The sequence below is a fragment of the Lissotriton vulgaris genome, chromosome 8 (genome assembly GCF_964263255.1).
Source record: "Lissotriton vulgaris chromosome 8, aLisVul1.2, whole genome shotgun sequence".
Taxonomy (NCBI): Eukaryota; Metazoa; Chordata; class Amphibia; order Caudata; family Salamandridae; genus Lissotriton; species Lissotriton vulgaris.
This window is the reverse complement of record NC_141696.1, coordinates 1,552,402,405-1,552,424,742: the sequence shown is the minus strand read 5'-3', so window position 1 is coordinate 1,552,424,742 and position 22,338 is coordinate 1,552,402,405. Positions and strand designations below refer to the sequence as shown.

The 22,338-nt window shown below is 42.5% G+C and overlaps 1 protein-coding gene across 1 annotated transcript; it reads right to left on the bottom strand.

Moving 5' to 3' along the window:
- Positions 1-575: 575 nt before the first annotated feature.
- Positions 576-22,112, bottom strand: LOC147700367 (uncharacterized). Its single transcript, XM_086935738.1, has 2 exons — positions 21,962-22,112; positions 576-7,657 (listed from the first exon to the last, which is right to left on the bottom strand). The coding sequence occupies exon 2, from the start codon at positions 6,190-6,192 to the stop codon at positions 4,966-4,968; it is 1,227 nt and encodes a 408-aa protein (XP_086791864.1). The 5' UTR covers positions 6,193-7,657; positions 21,962-22,112; the 3' UTR covers positions 576-4,965.
- Between the last annotated feature and the right edge of the window lie 226 nt (positions 22,113-22,338).

Genomic DNA, 22,338 nt, shown 5'->3' with positions numbered 1-22,338 from the left:
GAGGGTGACAGAGAGAGGGAGGAGGGCGACAGAGTGAGGAGGGCGATGGAGGGAGGAGGGTGACAGAGAGGGAGAGGAAAGGAGAGAGAGGGAGACAGAGAGGGAAGGAGAGACGGAGACAAAGAGAGAGCGAGACTGAGAGGGAGAGGGAGACAGAGAGAGGGAGTGAGAGGGAGTGAGAAAGTCTGAGTGAGACAGAGGGAGAAATAGGGAGAGATGGACGGAGAGGGAGAGAGCGGTCGAGAGAGGGAGGGAGAGAGAGATAGAGAGATAGAGAGAGAGAGAGAGAGATGTGTGTATGCCGGGTCTGGTGGCTTAGTGGACGAAGGCGTCCGCTGCAGGTACCGGTGTTCAACCTCATGGTCACAGTTTTTTTGTTCCTCTAGCTCCACCCCCTCCTCCACTGACACTGCCCCCATCAGGGCAGCCCTCGGACACAAACTAAACTGTCAGTTTGGCCCCCAAGAGAAAGTTTGTGAGTACCCATGATCTAGTAGAATGCCACCAATAGAATGTAAACAACCCGCTCATGTTTTCTTTTTTTTAAAACTGTTTTTAATAACATCATGGCAATACAGATTTAAGTGATCTAGGTTACATTACAGTACACAAGCTCTTCAAAGGTAATGCGGCATAACATCTTTGCTTGATTTTAGATGTTAACCTCTGAGAGTTCACTCATCCAAGGACAGGCAGTTGAACATGTTATATAGAAGCTGATATATCAGAAGAGGAGGTGAAGTAATGCCCAGTGTGAAAGGATAATACTCTCAAAGCAACTAAAGCACACCCCATGTTGCATACCTCCCCCACCTGCAATAAGCCAACCATTTTAGTTGTGCAGTAAAGTAATAAAGTTCTAGATCAGGGACTGCCAAACTGCTACTGTCAATGGGGAGCTAGAGTTTGACCAGTGCCAGTCGTCGACATCCCGTCCCCCAAATGAGATAAGCCGGATCCGGAGTGCTACAAACTAGTACAAAAGGTGGGCAAGAAATACCATTTTTGACAGCACAAGTATGTTGGCAACCATATGATAGATACGGACACCCAGGTAGCGAAATGAGCATGGTTTCCAACAGAGATCAATTCCTACTTCGGACAGTGAAGAGTTGTCTCTGAGGCATGTATCAGGTAAGCGTTCGATTTACCCCGAATCACATGAAGACCAGATAAACAATTAAAGATCTCCAGGGCGCGGCAAGCACCCTCAACATCTGAACGTTCCCCTCAGAGATATAATAAGATATTGCATGCATATAGAGAAACATAGAGGAGACGGCCATCCATTGGTTCCAAGTATAAAAGCTGTGTCAAGGTAAGGAAACCGCTCCCCAATAACATACTGGCCATAGTGGCATAGAGAAAGTCCCAGCACAAAGAATCAAAAGCTTTCTCCATATCTATGGATATCGCAAGAGCTTTACGATAGTCTGCTGGAGAGGTGTGAGAATGTACAGTAATTGAAGGATGTTAGGAATCATGCTGCATACGGGTATTATTTCTGTTTGATCTGGATGTTTAAGCTCGATAGCATCTTGGAGAAGTCTGGTAACCAGGATTTCGCTGAGTATTTTATAATCTACATTTAATATAGAAAGAGGTCTTTAAGACGTCAATTTTCCCCATCTTGGGCCTTCTTGAGCAGGGGCACCAATAGCTCCACCAGCTGTCTTTACCATACTATAAAGCATGGTTAAGACTGGGGCCAGGGCATCAGCACACGTTACCCAGAATTCTAGGGGAATCCCATCCAATCCTGCTACCTTGCCCCTGGCCAGGGCCTTACATGCCCTCCTGAATCCCTGGACCATGATTTCACTTTGAAGGGAAGCAGCTTCTGTAGGAGGCAGCTGTTTGTGTTTGCTGCTAGTATATAGTCGTAGAGTGGAGGTTGTGTTAGGATAGCTATAAAAGAAGTAGTAATAAGTCGAGAAGGTTGCATTTGCTGATCTCAGTATCAGGGACTGTCCGGGACTATGTCAGGAACACAGTCAGGGACTTGAGCAGGACTGGGGACTGGGTAAAAAATTTACTGTGCTCATAAACAGTAGTACAGTGCTGCCCAGGATCACACAAGGAGTCAAATGAGAAAAAGGGATCCAAAGGGGAAGCCTGTACAAGATGGCTAAGACTCAGAAAAGAGGGGCACTCACAAGGCAATTTAGCATTCAGACGAACTACACCCAGGACAGACATGCAAGACATATATATAATACAACTTGAACAATAAAGGGAATGTGGGTTAAAGCACTTAGTTGCTCCACATGGTAAGACTGAAGCTCAGTAAGTTCCTCACCCACAATTGCTGTTACAGATACTGACTGAAAATAACCACATATAGGATATGTATGCAAAGGCAGGGTCTGTGGAGCTTATACCTATGGTGATGTTATAACTGTAACTCAAAGACAATACTCACAGTGAACAAGAAACACCACCTAGGTAGTCGGCTGTGCTCATGGATCCTGGTGCTCAAACAGGAACACGCAAGGCAGTAACAGCAAAGGGGTAGAACTAAACACAAGCACAATAGACAAGGAGCTAGCAAGGAGGAGTGCTTAACGGGAAAGGAAGGAAATCACAGGGCACACTTGGCAGAAAGCAGGTAATAAACATACAAGGTAACAGAAGCAAGACAGTATAATAGAAAGACAGCAAATTAGAACTGGAACCAAGGAAATAGGAAGAAAGGAAGGGACAGGAAAAGAATATACAGAAAAGGAGGCTTCAAGGGTATATTAGATAGTGCAGGTTCAGGAATCAAGAAAACAAAGTAGCATAGAAGGCAGCGCTGGGGCAGGAACAAGAATTGAGCCAATGCTTAGGAGTCTAGGTAGCACTGTAGGCAGTGCTGATTCAAGAACAGGGAAATACTATAGCTAAGGAGTCAAGGTAGCACCGCAGGCAGATTACTAAAGCTTCAGGAGTCATGGTAGCACTGCAGGCAGTGCTAGTTCAGGAACAGGAAATTACTAAAGCTTCAGGAGTCAAGGTAGCACTGCAGGTAGTGCTAGTTCATGAACAGGGAAATGACTAAAGCTTCAGGAGCCAAGGTAGAACTGCATGCAGTACTGGTTCATGGAAACAGGAAATAGTTACAGCTAAGGAAAAAGGGAGTAGCTATAGCTCTGGAACTCGGGAAACAAGGTAGCACTGCAGGCAGTGCTAATTCGGGCACAAGGAATAGCTATAGCTCAGGAATCAAGGAACAAGGATTAACTAAATCTCAGGAAACACTGGAATCAAAGGCTCAGGAAACACTGGAACAAGGATCGGTCTCACCAGTATACAGCTACAATGACCAACACTGGGCTGAAGGGAGCTGGGGCTTAAAAGAGCTCACAGTATTCATGTGCATCAGGTGTGAGCAGGCTAGCAGCAGCCAGCCACAGGTGAGATGAATTCCTCCACCCATCCTTGGCCTGCAGGGGTGGAGACAAAGCAGTGAGCAGGGGATTATAGGTAATGGAGTTTCCAGCATGAGCAGACTGGCTTCCACAAAACCCGGTATGGATTGGGAATGGATGTCAATTCCTAAATGATGACCAAATGCCTGGAAGTCAAGATATGCATACAGGGGAGTATCTGGAAGCATATTAGAATACTGGAAAGCCCTACAATTCAGCCCCCTGGTGGTGGGAACGAGAGCACAGGGAGGGAATCGGGACACTCAGGCTAACTACAGACTAGGTCACCCGCCTGTTGTTCACAGATGAAGTATATGAGAGCCTTGGAGATCAGGGTAAGCCAACCATGCCAACAGTCTTCCAGTTTTGTTACATTCCCAATGAGTCCTAGTGATGTAGGCTTGATAGGTGTTCTACTGATTCAAACTGCTTCTCCCTTCAATCTTACATCAGTCCTGAGGCATTGGTCAGCCCTCTGTAAGAAATTCCAATCTTGTTAATAGCTGTTCCTGGGTCAAAAGTCAGAATCTCACTGTGCAGTTGGGCTCAGATCCCCACTGTGGTCAAGATGAAGCGGCCCTGTTCAACGGTTTTGAATGCTTCCCATTCCATCAACGGACAAGAGGTCATTCCAGTGTTTTTCCTGAAATAATTACCAATTTTGTCCCCTAATATTGCTTTGAAGATGGGGTCATCAAGGGTCACGCTGCTGAGCTTCAAGTTTGGGATGCAGGACCTGGCTTTTGTCCAGTTGAGGGGACACTAATAGCAGGTTATGGACAGAACATTTGTATTATTATAGAGTGTAATGTTTTCCTGATTCATTTTTCCTTGGTCTTGTTACCAAAATTAGATACAATGAAAGAAAGAAAAGGTCCTTCAACAATAATTGTAGAAATTGTATCCTTTTATTTGATATTTGCAGGTTATCCTGCTTAACTTTGCACTATATTCCTTATCCTTGCTCAGTAGTTTAATGAATATTTTTTGTTACTCCGATTGCATTACTGATTTTGTTCATGTTCCACTGGTTTACTAGAATAGCAACACATTAGCACTCAATCTTATCCTCGCAACACTGCAGAGTATTCAGAACATTTAGGTCACTACAATTGTCAGTACCTCTGTAGATTTAGGATGGTTTCCTGTACTCATGCAAAATCCTTAATGCCTGAGTCTCCCTCTGCTCTGTCAGGAGTAGCTTTTCAATTTAATTATTGTTGAAATGCAGACTTTTTACATGATTTACTGATTTCTATGATGTGAACTAACTGATGCCATAAAAGACGATAATTTGACTTGAAGGACTTGTCACATTCAGAACACCTATATGGTTTCTCACTAGAGTAAATTCTCATGTGTATTATTAGCTATATCTCTGTAATGAATGTTTTATCACATTCAGAATATTTACATGATTTCACTCTGCTAGGAATATCATAGGATATTTCTTCCCTATCTATTCTTAGATGGAGTGATAGATTACCTTTTTAATTCAAAAGCATTGCCACATTCAGAACATTAGCATGGTTTATCTACTGTAAATGATCCCCCATCATTGGATCTCCCACTTTAGTGTAGGTGTGTGGGTTATCAGATGATAGCATAGAAGACTCATTTGATTAAACGCTTTATCACATTCAGAACACTTAAATGGTTTTTCTCCAGTGTGAATCCTCTGATGAATTATGAGTGTTGCCTTTGTAATGAAAGCTTTGTCACATTCAGAACATTGATATGGTTTTTCCCCTGTGTGGATTTTTTGATGAACTGAAAGACTAATCTTTTGATTGAAGGCCTTGTCACATTCAGTACATTTATACGGCGTTTCCCCAGTGTGGATTCTCTGATGAACTGAAAGCCCACTCTTTTGCTTGAAAGCCTTGTCACATTCAGTACATTTATATGGTGTCTCCCCCGTGTGAGTTCTCTGGTGTGCATACAGATTACCATTTTCCTTGAAAACCTTATCACATTCAGAACATTTATATGGCTTCTCTCCAGTGTGAGTTCTCAGATGCATTGTCAGCATGGTTTTTCTAACGAATGCCTTGTCACATTCAGAACATTTGTAGGGTTTCTCTCCGGTGTGGTATCTCTGATGTACTATTAGTTCACCCTTCAGATTGAAAGCTTTGTCACATTCAGAGCATTGATATATTTTCACTCTGTTGTGATTTCTCTGGTGTAATGACAGCACATATTTTTGCTTGAAAGTCTTGCCACATTCAGTACACTTATAGGGTTTCTCTCCAGTGTGATCCATTTGATGTAGCATTAGATTGCATTTGTTTTTGAAAGTCCTATCACATTCAGAACATCCATAAGGTTTTGTCTCAGTGTGAACTCTCTGATGTACTGAAAGCTCACCTTTTTGCTTGAAAGCTTTGAGACATTCAGAACACTTATATGGTTTCTCACCGGTGTGATTTCTTTGATGTATTATTACCTCATTCTTTGTAATGAAGCATTTGTCACACTCAGAACATGTATATGGTTTCTCAGCAGTGTGTGTTCTGTGATGTCCTGTCAGTGTTTTCTTTGTAATAAAGGCCTTGTCACATTCATAACATTTGTAGGGTTTCTCTCCGCTATGATGTCTCTGGTGTACTATTAGTTGACCCTTCAGAATAAAAGCCTTGTCACATTCAGAACATTTATATGGTTTCTCCAGATGATGGTTTCTCTGGTGCAGTGACAGCACATATTTTTGCTTGAAAGCCTTGTCACACTCAGTACACTTATAGGGTTTCTCCCCAGTGAGATCCATCTGATGTTGCATTTTATTCCATGTGTTTTTAAAAGCCTTATCACATTCAGAACATCCCTAAGGTTTTGTCTCATTGTAAACTCTCTGATGTAATGAAAGTACGCTTTTATGCTTGAAAGCTTATGGACATACTGACCAGTTATATGGTTTCTCACTGGTGTGATTTCTTTGATGTATTATTAGCTTTTTTTTGTAATAAACACTTGTCACACACAGAACATTGATATGATTTCTCTCATGCCTTCTCAAATTAGTTTTTTGACTAAATCATTATGACATTCAGAACATCTATATGGCTTGTCCACAGTGTGAATTTTCTGTGACGATAAAGCATTCTTTAAATTGAAAATCTTAGCACATTTAGAACATTCATATGATTTCTCACCAGGATGATTTTGTTGATTTATCGTCAGCTGTGTTTTTGTAATGCATATCTCGTGATACTCAGTACAGTTATATGATCTTGGTTCAGTACAGCCAGTCGTTTGCCAGTGGGAGAGCCATTTGTGATTAAATATCTACATTCAAGACATTTTAAATATTTTTTTAAGAATGGATTTGTTTGTCTACCATTAAATAGCCTTTTCTAATAAAAGTATTGGTAAACACTGTATATTTATTCTGTCTTAATATGCTAAGTCTTTGATGTTTTCCAGATGGCTGTTTATATAGAAATCTATGTCACATTTCATGCATTTGTGCACCTCCTCCAATATGTACACATTATGTTTAAATAATTATGTCCTTGTAATAAAGTCCCATAGACACTGAGTAAATGCATGTACATTCACATGTGCCTGTGATAGTACTTTCATGTCAGGTGCATTTTTCCAACATATATTAATGGAAATGTAGAATCTCAGCACTATTGTAACTTCAAAGCGGCCGGTGATATCAGATGAAGTGCAAAAGTGTATTTGTTCTATATGGCACTTGATGTGTTATAAGACAGCCATTTCTCATCTTCTGAAAATTTCTCATTTGCAGTGTTTGTTTACCAGACATCACTCTTGCTAGCCTCTCATTCGGAGATATACTCATGTGTTTATAATGAGTTACCTTTTATACAGAAGACAGTAATAAGTAGTTCCTAGTTAATTTAGCCTGGAAAGATTTATCACATTCTATACATTAGTGTGGTCTTGTTCATTTGTATGTCACTTGGAAGCTTAGAGTTCCCTGGAATGTTAATATGTTGTCATATTCATCAGATACTCCTCACACCTTTGCTGTAGAGCACTGTGTCACATTCATCAGACACATCCTTCAACTGGAGTCTAGTACCAACTCTGTAACGAAACAGGCTGTCTGCATATGGAACACACATCAGTAACAATCGTAGAGCTTCTTTGATGGACTAGAGTCTCAAAAAGCACTTTCATCCTTTTCAGGCGGTTAGAGTCTCCAAAGTGGAATTGCAATTTCTGGTGTCCACGATATTTCTGAGACTATTGCTTTCATTCTGGAACTCTTTCACCTATGTGAAAAAAAAGGAATTAGCATTTTATGGGCCTAAAAATACACATTTCAGCATTGAAAAAAACAGTTGTTTTTCCTATATGGAACTGAAGTACTGAAAGCCAGGAATGGTTTTTAAAGTGACATTTACGGCACAGATTAGCATAGAAATAGTATGAATATGATTTAATGACCACCGTATTTTTCACACATAAACCAAAATATTAGCAAACCAATTAGAGCATAGATTAAACCTCATCCACTGACAATGCCCACAGCTCAAAACATTACAGCCACTGTGACACCTGTAAATCCAATGACCACTGATGCAGCAAAAAGAATATGCAAAACTTTTAAACATGAGTCTCTCGACAACATGAATGCAAATTAAACCCTGGATATCCAATGATTACAGCAAAAATGAACACTGACATAAAGATACCTGACATTAAATGGTGACATGCACTGCCTAAACTGAGATAAATAAGAATGTTTATATGAAATATTTAAAGTTATTCATTGAGCATGCAAATACCAGTTAACATTTTCGATATTAAAGTAGAGGAAGCTGCATCAAGAGTGTAAGGATTTAATGAATGAATGAATGACTGAGTTTGACATAGTAATGTGCATGGCTGGTCAGTGGGCTTCCCAGTGCAAAAGCAGAGGCTTGAGGCACACACAATGGTTAAAAAAGCCAGGTATTGAGTTTCTTATGGAAAACCTCAAGGGAGGCAGCAGTTTGAACTTGACAGGGAAGCATGATCTTTAAAAGACCAGCCTCCTAGCCTAACCAGCTTTACTCTAGGGACAGCCACAAAGCCTAGGTTACCTAAGCCTAAAGCTTAGGAACATAAGGAGAGACCAGCTTAATAAGCTCAGGAGCACTCTGGGCCATTGCTTTGTGCATGATACACAATGCTTGAACTGAATCAGTTTTTTAATGGGTAACCAGTGAAGCTCATGCAAGTGAGCGGAGACTGAAGAATGACGAGGACATGACAGAGTAGCCTAGCATGAACTCCAAAGCTGAGGCTGGTTGCCTACCACCAGGAACTCATTTTTATTTCCATTTAATTTTAAGCAGTTGTTTTTCATTCAGAGTGACACTGCTGTCAGACAGGGCCATAATTTAAGGCCACTTTTATACTTTGTAGGGGATAAATAAAAAAAAATTGAGTATCATCAGCTTAAGAAAACAAGGTAATAACAAAAGTCTCTACAAGATCTATCAGGTGTTGGATGTATACATTGAAAAACTTGGGTTTCAGAGAAGACCCCTAAGGAACCCCATAAAGCAGCTTGTAAAGTGCAGTGGAAAAGGTATTCAAGATCATTTGAAATATTCACTCCTGCAAAACGGAGTGAAATCAGAGTAGGGCGCACCCCCTATAATATATAGAAGGCTGGATTCATAGAGCTATTTATTCTTTTATTGAGATAGTTCACACACGTGTCTCGGCAAGCTTTGTGGTAAAGTTTTTTTGTTTTTTTTTGTCCTCATTAGCTGCATTGTCGTTCCAAGAAATATCCAACCACCATTAATGTCCTTGAAAGGCTGGAGACCAAAGTGGTCTCATTCTTTCCCAGGGCAAAGGTATCAAATTGGCGGGAGGTATCTTCTGGAAGGTCTTACTCCGTCGAGGCTTATTTCAAGCTGTCGGCCCAGTTTCGTCGTGGCACGGGGGCCTCCCTCTGGACCTGGAGTACAGGGCCTAATCATCGGACCCAGGGGGAAAAAAAAAAACTTGGATACCCAGATGATTTTTCATCTCCACTTAAGTAGAACATCCTGAAGGCGAGGCTTCTGGAACTGCATGATCTTGCCATGTCCACTTTAGATATTTCATAAAGCGATGTCATCCACTCTGCATGAGTCGGAGGGTTGGTGTTGACCCAGTTTTTACATATTTGCCGTCTTGCTAAAAGGATAGCATAGAACAGAAATATTCTTTCTGCCCTCACTATGTTGTTGCTCAGTCGGAACATAACTAGTGACAGGCAAAGAGGGATCGGAATTTTAAGGATTGACTCTAGAGAAGTCTTGACTTCCTCCCAAAATGTACTAATGTTAGGGCATTCCCAGAACATGTGGACATCGGAAGCTGCCAGAAGAAGGCATGTATTGCAGCACTTCCCTGGTTGGAACTTAGAGAGTCTTTGGGGAGAGAGATAGGCTCGATGCAGAGTAAATAGATGGTTACCCCTCAACCAGGCAGGCTTGATGATTTTGTACAGGAGGCTGAAAGATCTGGTCCATAAGTCCTCCGTCTGAACTTCACCATCACCTCCCCACAGTACCCTCGGGAGATCGAAATCTCCGTCAGCTTCCTCCATGATGGACCAATACCAAAAAGCCACCTCTTTGGGGCCCCTTGATCTATCTACCAGATGTTTTTCTAGAGAGCTATAACCCCCAGGTTTTACATTTTTCTTTAACTGTTCTCGGAACCAACTGGCCAATTGCATGTATTTAAACCAGGATAAAGCTGAACCGACCCTCTCAGAAAAAATTTCCCATTCTACCAAGATCCCTCCCGCCACCAACTCTCCCCATCTTAGTACCCCTGCATCCAATAAAGGAGGTGTAAGGCTATCAGCAAGACTGGGGAGGAGGTCCGGGGAATCCAGATTGAAGCAAGATTAGAAAAATATGCCAACCCAACCCTAGTTTTATTTGGGTCCATTCTTTTACGAAAAGGTATAGAATCTTTAACCTCACCCTCTTGAAACATCTCTGATGTCCAAATTTGAACAAAAAAAATTCAGTGGTAGATTAGAGCCAGATAGCATTGCCTTAAACATACACCCGTTTGAGTTGTCTTCGGGGGTCTTCAGCAGCATCCTGGAATGAGACAGGTGGAATGCCCAGGCGTAATATTCCAGGTCTGGCAGTGCAAGGCCTCCCTTCTCCCTCCTTCTCCTTAGTTTTTTCCAGGCCAGCCTGGCGGACCTAAATCCCCAGATGAAGGAGTTAATATATTGTTGGCATTTGTGGGGTTGTTTAGAGTCGAATGTCAGAGGGATAGCATTAAAGATAAATGTATATTTGGGGAGGATGGTCATTTTCACTAAGCTTGTTCTCCCATAAACCGTAGGAGGGAGGAAGGACCATGCTTTCAGCTGTGCCTTGGACTCGCGGGAAACCCGATCTAGATTCGTCTGGGCCAAAATACCGATATCATGGGTAATTCTGACTCCCAGGTAGCGAATTGAAGGTGTTACTGGAAGTTGAAGGTTATCGATATTCCAGGTCATGAGATTGGTTTTCCCAGCATTCATTTCATAACCAGAGTACCTCCCAAACTCCTCTGCCCTCCTTACGACCGTGGGGAAGGCCTGACCGGAGTCCGTTGTATAGATAAGAATGTCGTCAGCATAGAGCCCGACCTTTTTTTCCCAACCATGGAAAGAGAAAGGCGGTATGCTGCAGTCATCCCTAAGAGTCTGAACAAAGGGTTTGAAGTATAAATTAAACAGGAGGGGGGAAAGCGGTCACCCCTGTCTTGTCCCCCTCATAATTTGAAAAGGCTCTGTATGGGCGCCGTTGACCAAGAGGCTGGCCCTAGGATCACTATATAACAGGTTTATTGCTCGACAAAATTTAGGACCGAGTTGGAATTTCCTCATTACGGCATCTAGATAGGGCCAGTTGACCCTATCGAATGCTTTTGTGGCGTCGAGCGTCATGATCGCGAGAGGAAGAACAAAAGTTGAGGCGATATCAATCGCCCCAACCAGGTCATAAGTCAGGTCAGCCAGTTGGCGTCCCCGGATAAAACCCTTTTGGTCATGATGGATAATCGTACCGATCTCGCTCCCAAGACGTGCTGCCAAAATTGCTGCAAAGATCTTATAGTCGTTATTTAGGAGCGAGATCGGGCGATAAGATCTTCAATCAACCGGATCCTTTCCCGTTTTTAGAACTAGGGCAATATTTGCCTCACCCCATGACATGGGAGGCGCCACTCCGTTCATTAAGATGTTATTAAACATGTCAGTTAAAGTTGGAACAATAGTCGTGTCTAGAACCCGATATAGTTCGCCGGGTATGTCATCAGGCCCTACGGCCTTCCCCCGTTTCAACTGTTTGATTGCTCTGGTGACTTACGCTTCTGTTACCTCCTTATCAAGACGATCGCTCTGTTCCTTGGTCAGCATAGGGAGGTCCACCTTCCCTAGCCACGCATCCCTCTCCCTTGCGTTAATTGCGATTCCATCAGTATATATGTTCTGGAAAAACGCCCGAAAGGCTTCCCCTATTTCTGAGTTAGAGATTCTAGTGGTGGCTTCCCCCTCTACTCTCACCTCTTTAATGTAATTTCTAGCCTGGTCTGCTTTGATTTTCCAGGCAAGCAATTTGCCTGCAGCCTCACCATATTCGAAGTGTGAGAGCTTACTGGCCTCCCACCTCTTCGCCACTCTCTCCTGCAGTATAGAATCCAGTTTATCTTTTAGGTCGTTACGTCTTGTTAGATTTACTGGAGACACAGGGTCATTTGAGTCTATGAGTGCCAAATCCCGCTCTATGTTTAATATCTCTTCTCTGTATTTCCTCTTTCTATAAGAGGCACGGTTGGTGATACATCCTCTTACATACGCCTTCCATGTCTCCCACACAGACACTAAGGGGCAGAATTTAGATTATGTTCTAAGAATGCGGCGGACTCTTTTATAAGAAATTCCCTCTCGTCTTCTTCGAGTAAGATGGTACGATCAAAGGACCATGATGTGTGTGTGACATTCTGGCCTAATACTAACGTGAAGAGAATAGCCGAATGATCGGACAGATGAGAGGGAAGGTAGGTCAAATTTTTCAAAGTGTCCTTGAGAATAAAACTGAACAGGGCATGGAAAGAAACCCCCAAGGTGTTACCGGCTCTCTCCCGCCAAAAATCCACTAACCCCAAGTTCGACATACATGTAAGAAGGGTTGACCTTGCCTTACTATGTGGTTGTGCTCTAGAACTAGCTGATTTATCCAATTTTGGATTTAAGACAAGGTTGAAATCGCCCATCCATATCACAGGGTTCTGAGAGGTGATCAAGTGGTTCTGGATTGTATTGAGGTGGGGAGGGTCGTCCTGATTGGGACCATAATACCCAGCCAGGGTGAATGCCCTCCCATCAAACTGGACATTGGCTATTAGTATTAGTATTAGTACGAAATACAACAGGCGGGTGCGTCCATGTATGAGCGGAGCCTGGTGGTACAAGGTACAGCCGTTGCTCGTCTGGCACCAGGCTCCTCTCATACACAGACACACCCGCCCATTGTATTTCGTTTTCCCAGACGCCCTCATCTGCGGCGGCTCCTTGCACACGTACACCGGGTTGGAATTATCACCGGTCCTTCGATTCTGGCACAACGCGTTTCAAGCCCTGAAGAGTCACAGGTAGCGACCTGTTGACGAAACACATGTCGGCTGGCGTTGTTTTCTTTTACGAACATTCTTGCATAAAACAACCTTCAAGAAACTATCGGTGTCGACTGTACTATAATTTCAGATTTGTATCAACTGTGTACTATATACATGTGCCCAGGATTTGTACATATTTATCTGGCTTTGAGCTCTTTACTCATTCCTTACTCAGGGGATTGGGTTCTCCCCTGACCTGGTTGCACGGTGAAGCATTTGTCCTTCGTTTCCTTATAACCCTACACTGTTACCTGCCTGAGCGCCACACATCTGCTACCTCAAAACCCTTGCAGAAATCAACTCCATGATGAATGCTGCCATGTAGATTTTTGTCACAAATGCAAGACCACAAAAGTACAGATTAAAACACAAACATTGAAATATATGATCTAAATAACACACCATGGATAATTCATGGATGGGAGATTGAAGTGTTCGTCCCCCTGTGAGGTACAATGATATGGGCTGTTTTCTATCATTAAGCAGAACCCAAGGAAGGTATCAATACTAGCGATCCTGACCAAGTGTGGACACTGATCGCCGTAGGGAGAACTATCTCACTGTGGTGGACTACAATTTGATTGTTATTGTTATTGTACCTATATGTTGAAGCATCTACTTCTTACCACAATATTGTATTATGCCAAACTGCTCTGAATATATCAAGGTTTTCATTTGCTAATTGTCTCAACATTGTATGTCATGATGAAAACAATAAAAATGGAAAAAAGTGGATAAGCCATGGAAAGGCATGGTCAGCATGGATATATTTTAATACAATGATCAGAACTTCAGTTAACATAAAAACCAAGGGCCTGGTCTAGTGTTTGGTGGAGGGACTACTTTGTGCCTAATTTAAAGTTTGTTGCCGCCCCAGCTGTGATTTCTGTACCTTATCAGGAACCACAGTTATGGCTGTTCCTGTCAAGGCCAACATGTTTACTGGACAGCCACTGTCAGTCGTGACGGCTGTTCACCAAACTTAACTATAGAGTTTGTTTTCAAACACAAACTTCCAAATAGGGAGTTGTTATAAAAAAATTTAAAAGTTAAAAAACATTTAAAAAAATTTAAAAAAGTTGAATGACCATCACACCTTGGGAGTTTTTATCCAGGGTGTGGGCGTCCTTATCTGTTTTTTCCTATCTCTCACTGCAGGTTTTATCGCCAGGTGAAAGACAGAAAATAAAACATCACATTGTCCACCCTAAATTGGACAGGCAGTGCAATGTCCTTCCTTTGTCGGCCACTACTCTGTCTGGCTGTTGGAGGGTGTTTTCCTTCACAGCCAATGAGGACATTGTCAACAGAAAACTGGTGATACTCCCAACCTTAAATAGGGTGGGAGGAGGGACCATTAGTTTGGCATACAGGGTGCTCCATCACATTTATGGTGTAGTACTCTCTCCACCAAACTCTACATGTACCCATAAGATACTTGTAATCAAATGTACACAGAACTGAATTACAAAGAAACCAAAATATCTGTAATGCAATCAGCAAGTGATCAGCATTGATTTTCTCATCATTTGCAAATTATATGACTAGTTAGCAAAGAAATTCAGTTAAAATGTGATTTATTCATGCTTATATGCTACATACAAGCCATAAACAGGTTAGCACACATTTAAGTCGAACATTAACATTTTTAACCATCAAGTTGTTTCTAATACTTACCCTTTCTAAAGTTTCTCTCGCCTCATTATCTATTTTTTAAGAGTTTTATATAGCGCAAACTAGACCCGAAGATATCAGGTATCAGAGCGCTTTACATGAGCACTAAGTTTTGTTACAGACGGTATATCCTCTCTATGAATCGTAAGGGTCTGAGGCACAAAAACTCCACTAAGATTAGATGAATTCATGGTTATATTAGTGAAATAACATACAAACCGTAAACAGATTAGCACATATTCAAGTCTATCATTTACATTTTTTACCCTTATGTTGTCTTTAATACTCACCCTTTTCAATTGTTTTTGTCACCATATTCCACAACCATCCCCTACTTTTATACCCATATCTATTTCTTAAAAGTATTCTTTTCCGGTCCCTCTCCAATACTCTGTTTGAAACCTAAATATTACACATATCCTTAGCTTTAATTACCTTAAACTATTGCCAACCACCTCTTTTAATAAGTATTCCCCTCTAGGCAGCATATTAACCCCTTGGCTGCGGGGGGTTATTTCCCTGCTGTGCTGGGGGGCGCGCACAGTGCCCGGGTGCTCATGGCAAGCTCAGCTCGTCATGAGCCACGGTGCTCATGACGAGCTGAGCTCGTCACAACCACACCCGTTTTCTTAGAACGCTAGGCACAGCAGGGGAATTAGCCCCGCGTGTGAGCGTTCTAACCGCCATGACGAGTTCAGCTCGTCACGAGCACCGTGGCTCATGACGAGATGAGCTCGTCATGAGCATGGGAGGCATGAGCATGGGAGGGGTTAAAGATGTTAACTTTGTCAGAGTAAAATCCCATATAACGTAGCAATCGTCATAATGTATCAGTGATCCATGTTAGTATTAATGAAGACTCAGAGGTAATGGATGGGATGCTTACAAAAGCCTGTACCATTGGCAATCATTCTGGGCCGCATTGCAATCTATCATTTTTCATCAACTATGCCCCTCAGCCAGAGACCAATCATATGCAAATCAGCATTCGTCCTGCACCAGTAACAACAGTCCAGGCTAAATGGTCACGCCAGGTCTTCTCTGCATGGAAACACAAGCAATCTCAAACTAGTTTTGGCCTACTTAGCATTGCGTTTGTGTCCTGAGGCGCAATAAGCCTGTGGTCCATTTCTGGGCATAACGAACTTAAGTCATCACATCGAAGAAAACACAAAAGTGATGCGTAGGATCCTCAGCTACTGCTGATTGCTTGATCGCACATTCCAACCTATTGTTTATAACCCACTTTGCCACTTAAGACCAGCCATATGTGCTCTATTAGGAGCAGTTCAGCATAACTGTTAGACTAGATCCCATAAAAACTGGAGCACAAGCAACACCGGCCACTTCTGACCTAATCAGACCTCATCAATGTTAGTGCTCCTTCATCTTGGGCATAGTACCTCTGCCCGTACTGCGGTCTAACTTTTAGAACCGTAGTGCGCATGTGCAGCAGACCCTCAACACATACAGGACAAACCTTTGTGTGATCGTACTGAATTCTTGTTCACAATCATTACGCTTATGCTGATTAATCCTGTAGTGTAATTTAGCCGATCAAGTCTACTGCCAGCCTACAGGCAATGATCTTGTGCTGCTATTTTTAGTCATCTTAAATTGTTTGCCTATGTTTTACCTTATTTGTTGGGCTTATTTGCTGTTTATACAGCTTCTTTTGACTTTCTACCATAGCTCCGTTCCTATATTGAGAGTAATACCTTTTAGTAGCTTTTAGGACTATACTCAACATGTGCAGAAGGCCCTCAACACATATAAGGCCTAATGCTTCGCAGAATGTCCTCCAGAGCACCAACTCTGCTTTTCTGTCCCCAGTCACCACTAAAAACAATGCACAATGGTCTGGGAAGCTTTCAAAACCGTACTGAATAGTTGCTTGCACATACCACGAGGAAAAGGAGGGCTAAGATAAGGGAGGTGGAGGCTCTTGAGGGCCAACTGTTTTTCCGTGAGGCTCAATATGTGATGACCCCCACACCACTACTCCTACATCAGGTCCACATGGCCAGGGTCAAATTCCAGTGATTGGGGAGGATACAGCAAAGGCACATTACAGAGCACACCAACACTGTAGGAAGTCAGAAAGAAAACCGAGAAACTGCTGACATGGGTAGAAAGATTGGTTAGGGACAGAGGTGGATCAGAACGCTAGAAACCGTGGGGGGTATGATAGTCAGCAGGGCACTGCGATACCCCAGACATTTGCGTTGCACTTAGCCGAGCTGTACTGGGCCCAGTGTGGGGGACCAGGGGAGTGAGAGAGAAATTTGTAGTGGATACACCCCTACAGATCGTCAAAGAGGATGGCAGACCAATACTCGACTGTGACCAAGTTAGGGGAATCAATCAGACAACTTAAGAGGGGAATAATTCAAGGCCCAAATGTTTCCTTTTCTGAGTTTTTGAAAGTGTGGGAGGGAAGCTAATGGTCCCACTCCAAGACATATTTTAGATGGTTAAAGAAAAGGGATGACTTCCGTGTGATCTACCATCCACAACTGTAGTTCTTATACATAAACAGGGCAAACCAGCGAAGCACTGCTAATTTTGCAGGCAGATTACGCTGCTTAACACGGAAGTTAAGATTTTGGCGAAGGTTCTTGCGAATCGTCTTCTACTTGTCATAGATTAATTGGTATCCCCTGATTAGTCTAGCTTTGTGCCCTTACAGTGATTTGCATCTCTATTACTGGTAGACCCAATTGCATGTGGTTAATGAAGTGCATTCGCTGCCCAGCATGCAAATTATGGACTTGGAGGGATACATCTGTAGGTTGTACAGTACATGACTGGTCAGACCTCTCTCCCCGATAGACTTAGTAATTACAATATGGAAGACAGACACACATTGGATGGGATGGGAGGATGATGCTGGAAACCCCATTGTGGGACACGAACGAGCTGACAGAGCTCCGATCCCTGGAGTGGCGGAAACTATGGGATATGCTGGGCATCTCCAAGGTGGGAGATGTGTGGGGCTCCCAAGGGATGATCTCCTTCCTGGAGCTCTTGGGACAGTTTGAGCTCTTCAACAGTCAATAACTGAGCTACATACAAGTACACTACACACTCAAGAGATAGAGTGATAAAGAGCAAGACACCGCAGAGGAGACACCTCTACAAAATATACTGCTTGAAGCCTCACTGAGGACACACAGTCTCCCAGAAAAACAAGACACTTATCCCACACACTAAACCACAGTAGGTGGCTTTGAAAGAGAGATAGGATAAGGATCTGGGGATCCTAGAGGAGGGGGCTGGGATGAATCATGCCGATACTCCAAAGAGGTGGCCATTAGTGTTGGGTTTCCCCAAGTCCAAGTCAAAATTCGACACAGGGCATACATCACCAGAACTAATTTATGACACATGAGGAAGATAGACAATGACAGATGTATGAGAGGGTGCTGTTTCCCCAGGTACTCTGCTTCACACAATTTGGGACTATCCAAAGTTATGCTCCTACTGGGTGCAAGTGGAGAAAGGGATCACAAGGGTGGTAGGGAAAAGTGTGCTCTGACCTAAACGCTGGTCATCCTGGCATTTTGAGGAGAAACAACACTGTTGAGATATACACTGCTATTCTGCAATCTAGCCCTGACTTTATCTCATGGAGATTTGTAGAAGTCTACCAGGTAGCTCTAGAGTGAGTTCTGTATACAAATTGATCTGCTCAACAATATAATCCAAAAACCCACCAGCAATAAAGAGGTTGAAGAAATTTATAGGCAAGAACTCTACACCCTGCAGCACCACTAAAAACAGGAAAAACAGGCTGCACCAGGGTTCAGCACTTCTAATTGGAAGCCTTCCAGCCTCTGGCTACAATCCAGCTTTCTCATGCTGCACTACATGCACATCAATATCCTTCTCTAAATGAAGAACTTCATTAGGCCTAATAGTGGATTCATCACCAGATGAATCTTCTCAAATAGATATCTCACTGCAAGAATCTTGCGCTTGGTCCTCTGTCTCACTTGCAGCATCAGTCTCAGAGCCATGTCTAGAAGCAGATACCAAAAGCAAACCAAATACCTGTTGTGCGGTCAACCTGAGAGCAGTCACAATGCTCATTAATAAACCTGTCGCAAAAAACAGACAACTATAAACATCACTGCGTTCAAATTAGAACTCAACTAACTGTGGCTGTATCAAATAGTAAATACAACTATTGAAATATGACACTATGCAAAGAAACTATCAATACAGACCACGCAATGAATCGTTTAGGAACTTTTACAATTATGGTGATATGTTGCATCTATCCTCTCTAAAGTGTGTGTGGTGCATGGAAATCTGATTTCAGAGCCACTAAAGAATTAGCAGGGACTCTTTAGACTGCATTTCAAAAGTCTGGTTATGACCATAACCTAACAGACTTATTAGTGAGAACATCCTTAATATTGTGGAGGTGTAACTAACTATCAACTGGTCAATTTGAGAATTTGGTGATTGTGATGGTTCAAGTTAAGTTACAAAACTAGGATGAAACAAAAGATTTGGACAGGGAGGTATTTGATATATTTGATATTTAATAATGTATACAATGCCTGAATCACCCCATCAGGGATATCACCGCGCTAGGACTGCTAACTTCAGCCAAGCAAGCACACATTAGAACAGATAAGTCTTTAGCAGCTTTCTAAATTGTAAGTAGTCCAGACAGTGACGTAAGTGAAGGGGAAGTTGGTTCCAAAAAAAGGGGGCTAGATGAGAAAAGGCTTTGCCACCCATGCAGGCTTTTTTCGAACCGACGGGTGCAAAGAAGTGATTCAGATCCTGACCGTAGGGACCTGGAAGGTAAGTACCTTACAAATTTGTCTGATAGATAATTCGGACCCAGGTCATAAAGAACTTTGAAAACAATGCAGCAGATCTTAAATTCAATCCGCTTCCGCACTAGGAGCCACTGTAGTTGTTGCAGAAGGGGTAAAGATGCAGAGGTGATAAGGATTTTGCTACACTGTCTGATGGGCCGTTCATTTATAATTATCAGGAACATGAATCTGAGTAATCAATTTATATTTTCTGCCATCAAGCATTCCGTTTTATTGTGAGACATTTTCCAATGTAAATTAAATGCTTGCATCATATGTATGGACATATTCTTTGATGTGTCGGTGGCTCTTATCTGTACTGCAGGAGGGACGTGACAAGTCTGATATAAGGAGGGACATTTTCCAAGATCGAGCGTGCATTACTGGATTAGCTTTGCCTTCAAGAAATTATTTTATTTGAAATTATTCTCTCTTTATGTTGAAATAAGATGCAGTGGTCCAGAGCTGTTTAGTTCTGCAAATGGGGGTGAGAGGGGTCGGAGTGCTAAGTGATGCAGCAAGTCCAGAAGAGGATGCAGATTTGAGGGGCAGCCATTGTACACCTCCCACCATTGGATGGATGTGATTATAATTCCTTGCTCCTTTTATCAGACGCCCACACATCTGGTGGTCGCTCTTCTATCAGGTAAACTTCCAATAAAATGATATAGATCGCACTTTACACGGATTCACATTTTCAATATTTCACTGCATTGTGTATTAACAGATATGCTGAGCTCCTTCAGATGTGATCACTAGACATAACGTAACTTTTGTTCGCCAGGTATTAATTTACAACCTGATAAACACTAAGTGCAGTGAAATGAATCACCATCAATATCCAAACTTTATTTACAGCCAAATAATATCTCATTTTCTAAGGTAATGAGATTCTTATACTGATGAAAATAGTTAAACTACAGAGATCTGAATACAAAAAGAAGATGAGCATTTTGGACAAACTTCACTTAAGAGCACTATATAACAAATGGAGAACCGAGGGTTGAGGCACAAGCAAACACCCCTCTCTACTCCCTATTTGGAAGACCCAAAAACCAATACAACAATGAAGGAATTCCGCACACACAGAAATTCTCATGAACAGTCCATCAAATACCAGTCATTCCTGGCCATAAGAAGAAATTCACAGTCTTAGGCTTTTGAACTTTATCAAGTTTGATGCATCTTCATTGTCAATAAAGAGATATATCTGGGTATAAAATATCAATATAATGACTGTGCATTTCTTCTAATCTCCAGAAATTACTGTTATTTGATGGACTCTTTATAATTGTTCAGGAGATTTTCTTTGTGTTCGGAATTCCTTCATTATTGTATTCACTTGAGAGCACCTTCACTTGGTTTCTAGTTGTCCCTACACTCTCTCCTGTGAGCCTCATATTATGTTCAAACTGCAAAGAGGATCAGGGCCTGGAAAGATGGGCCTTCAGAGACTGCCTGATCTATGCTTGCCATGCACTGCTAAGCACACCACACTAGAAAATTTTGTTTTACCCAGGGCTTTAAGTGGGCCGGGTCTCAAGGGGTCTGAGCACCGGCAGTTTTTTTCAGGGGGCCTCGAAACGGGTCTCTATCGGGCTCTGTTTTGAGCCCTGACACAGGCAGTCCGTTTTTTCCCCAGACTGCAGTGACAGCTGTTTGCTATCACTGCAGTCCGGAAAAAGTGCCAGGGCGCAAAACAAAGCCTGATAGAGACCCGTTTCGAGACAGCAGGCACATGGATGTGCTCTGCTCACACTGCTCACTTCTCAGTAGTAGAGAAGTTACAGCATGACGTCATGCCAGGTGAGCGTGTGGTGTAAGGGAAATCCTTTAAGAGTCATTTATTTTCTTTCTGGATTTCCCTTCTCTTTCTGAAACTCAGGAGCAGCAACATTGTGGTGGGGTCACCAAGGATTTAAGTGGAAGCTTTGTCAATATTATATACAAGTCATAGTTGCAGCTTATTTATCTTCTGCAAGTAATAACCATTGACAAAGTCAATATCCTTTGCTTAATGTAGGTATGATGTTACTTGTATCAAATATATGGATGCAATGACAGATACAGCAAAATACCAGTCGGGCGGCGCACTATGCTAAACACAGATTTTTTGCGCAAGTGATTTTAAGCCACGCACCGAATTACACTGACCACGCCCCTTTGAGAGACCCCCCCCCCCCCCAGTTTTTTCATCCCACTTAAAGCCCTGGTTTTACCCCCAGGAGTTGCAGCGAAACAGTGTGATCCTCTGCAGCTTTAGAACAGACGTGGCCTGTGGGTCCACCCCATGAAACAACACTGCTTCCCCCACTGAGAATCCGCTTCCTGTAAACTGAGCAGCAGTTTAGTTATTAGGCAAAGGTTTATCCAAATTCAGTGACCTTTACTTACCGGATCTTAACGCGGGTGGGTTACCTCCTCTCTGTTTGTAGAAGAGAGTTTACCATCAGACTAGGACAGCAGGGCTGATGGAAGACAGCCAACAAGACCCCGGGAAGGCTATAAATAAGGATCAGAAAAGCATAAAACTACACATTCTCTACAGAAGTTAGGACCACTTAAGCATGGGTTGAGATTTGTTCTTTAGAGTTCCCCAAAAACAGGACATGGTCATGCAATAGTCAGACACGGGCTACTGAGCATGCGCAGAAAAAGGATACCGACTGAAGCGCATGCGTACTAAAGACGCAGAAGTCGTATTACGTTACAAAGTTTACGTATGCGTGAGACACCGCTCTTCAAAACGAAGGTCCAAATTTGACATGCGT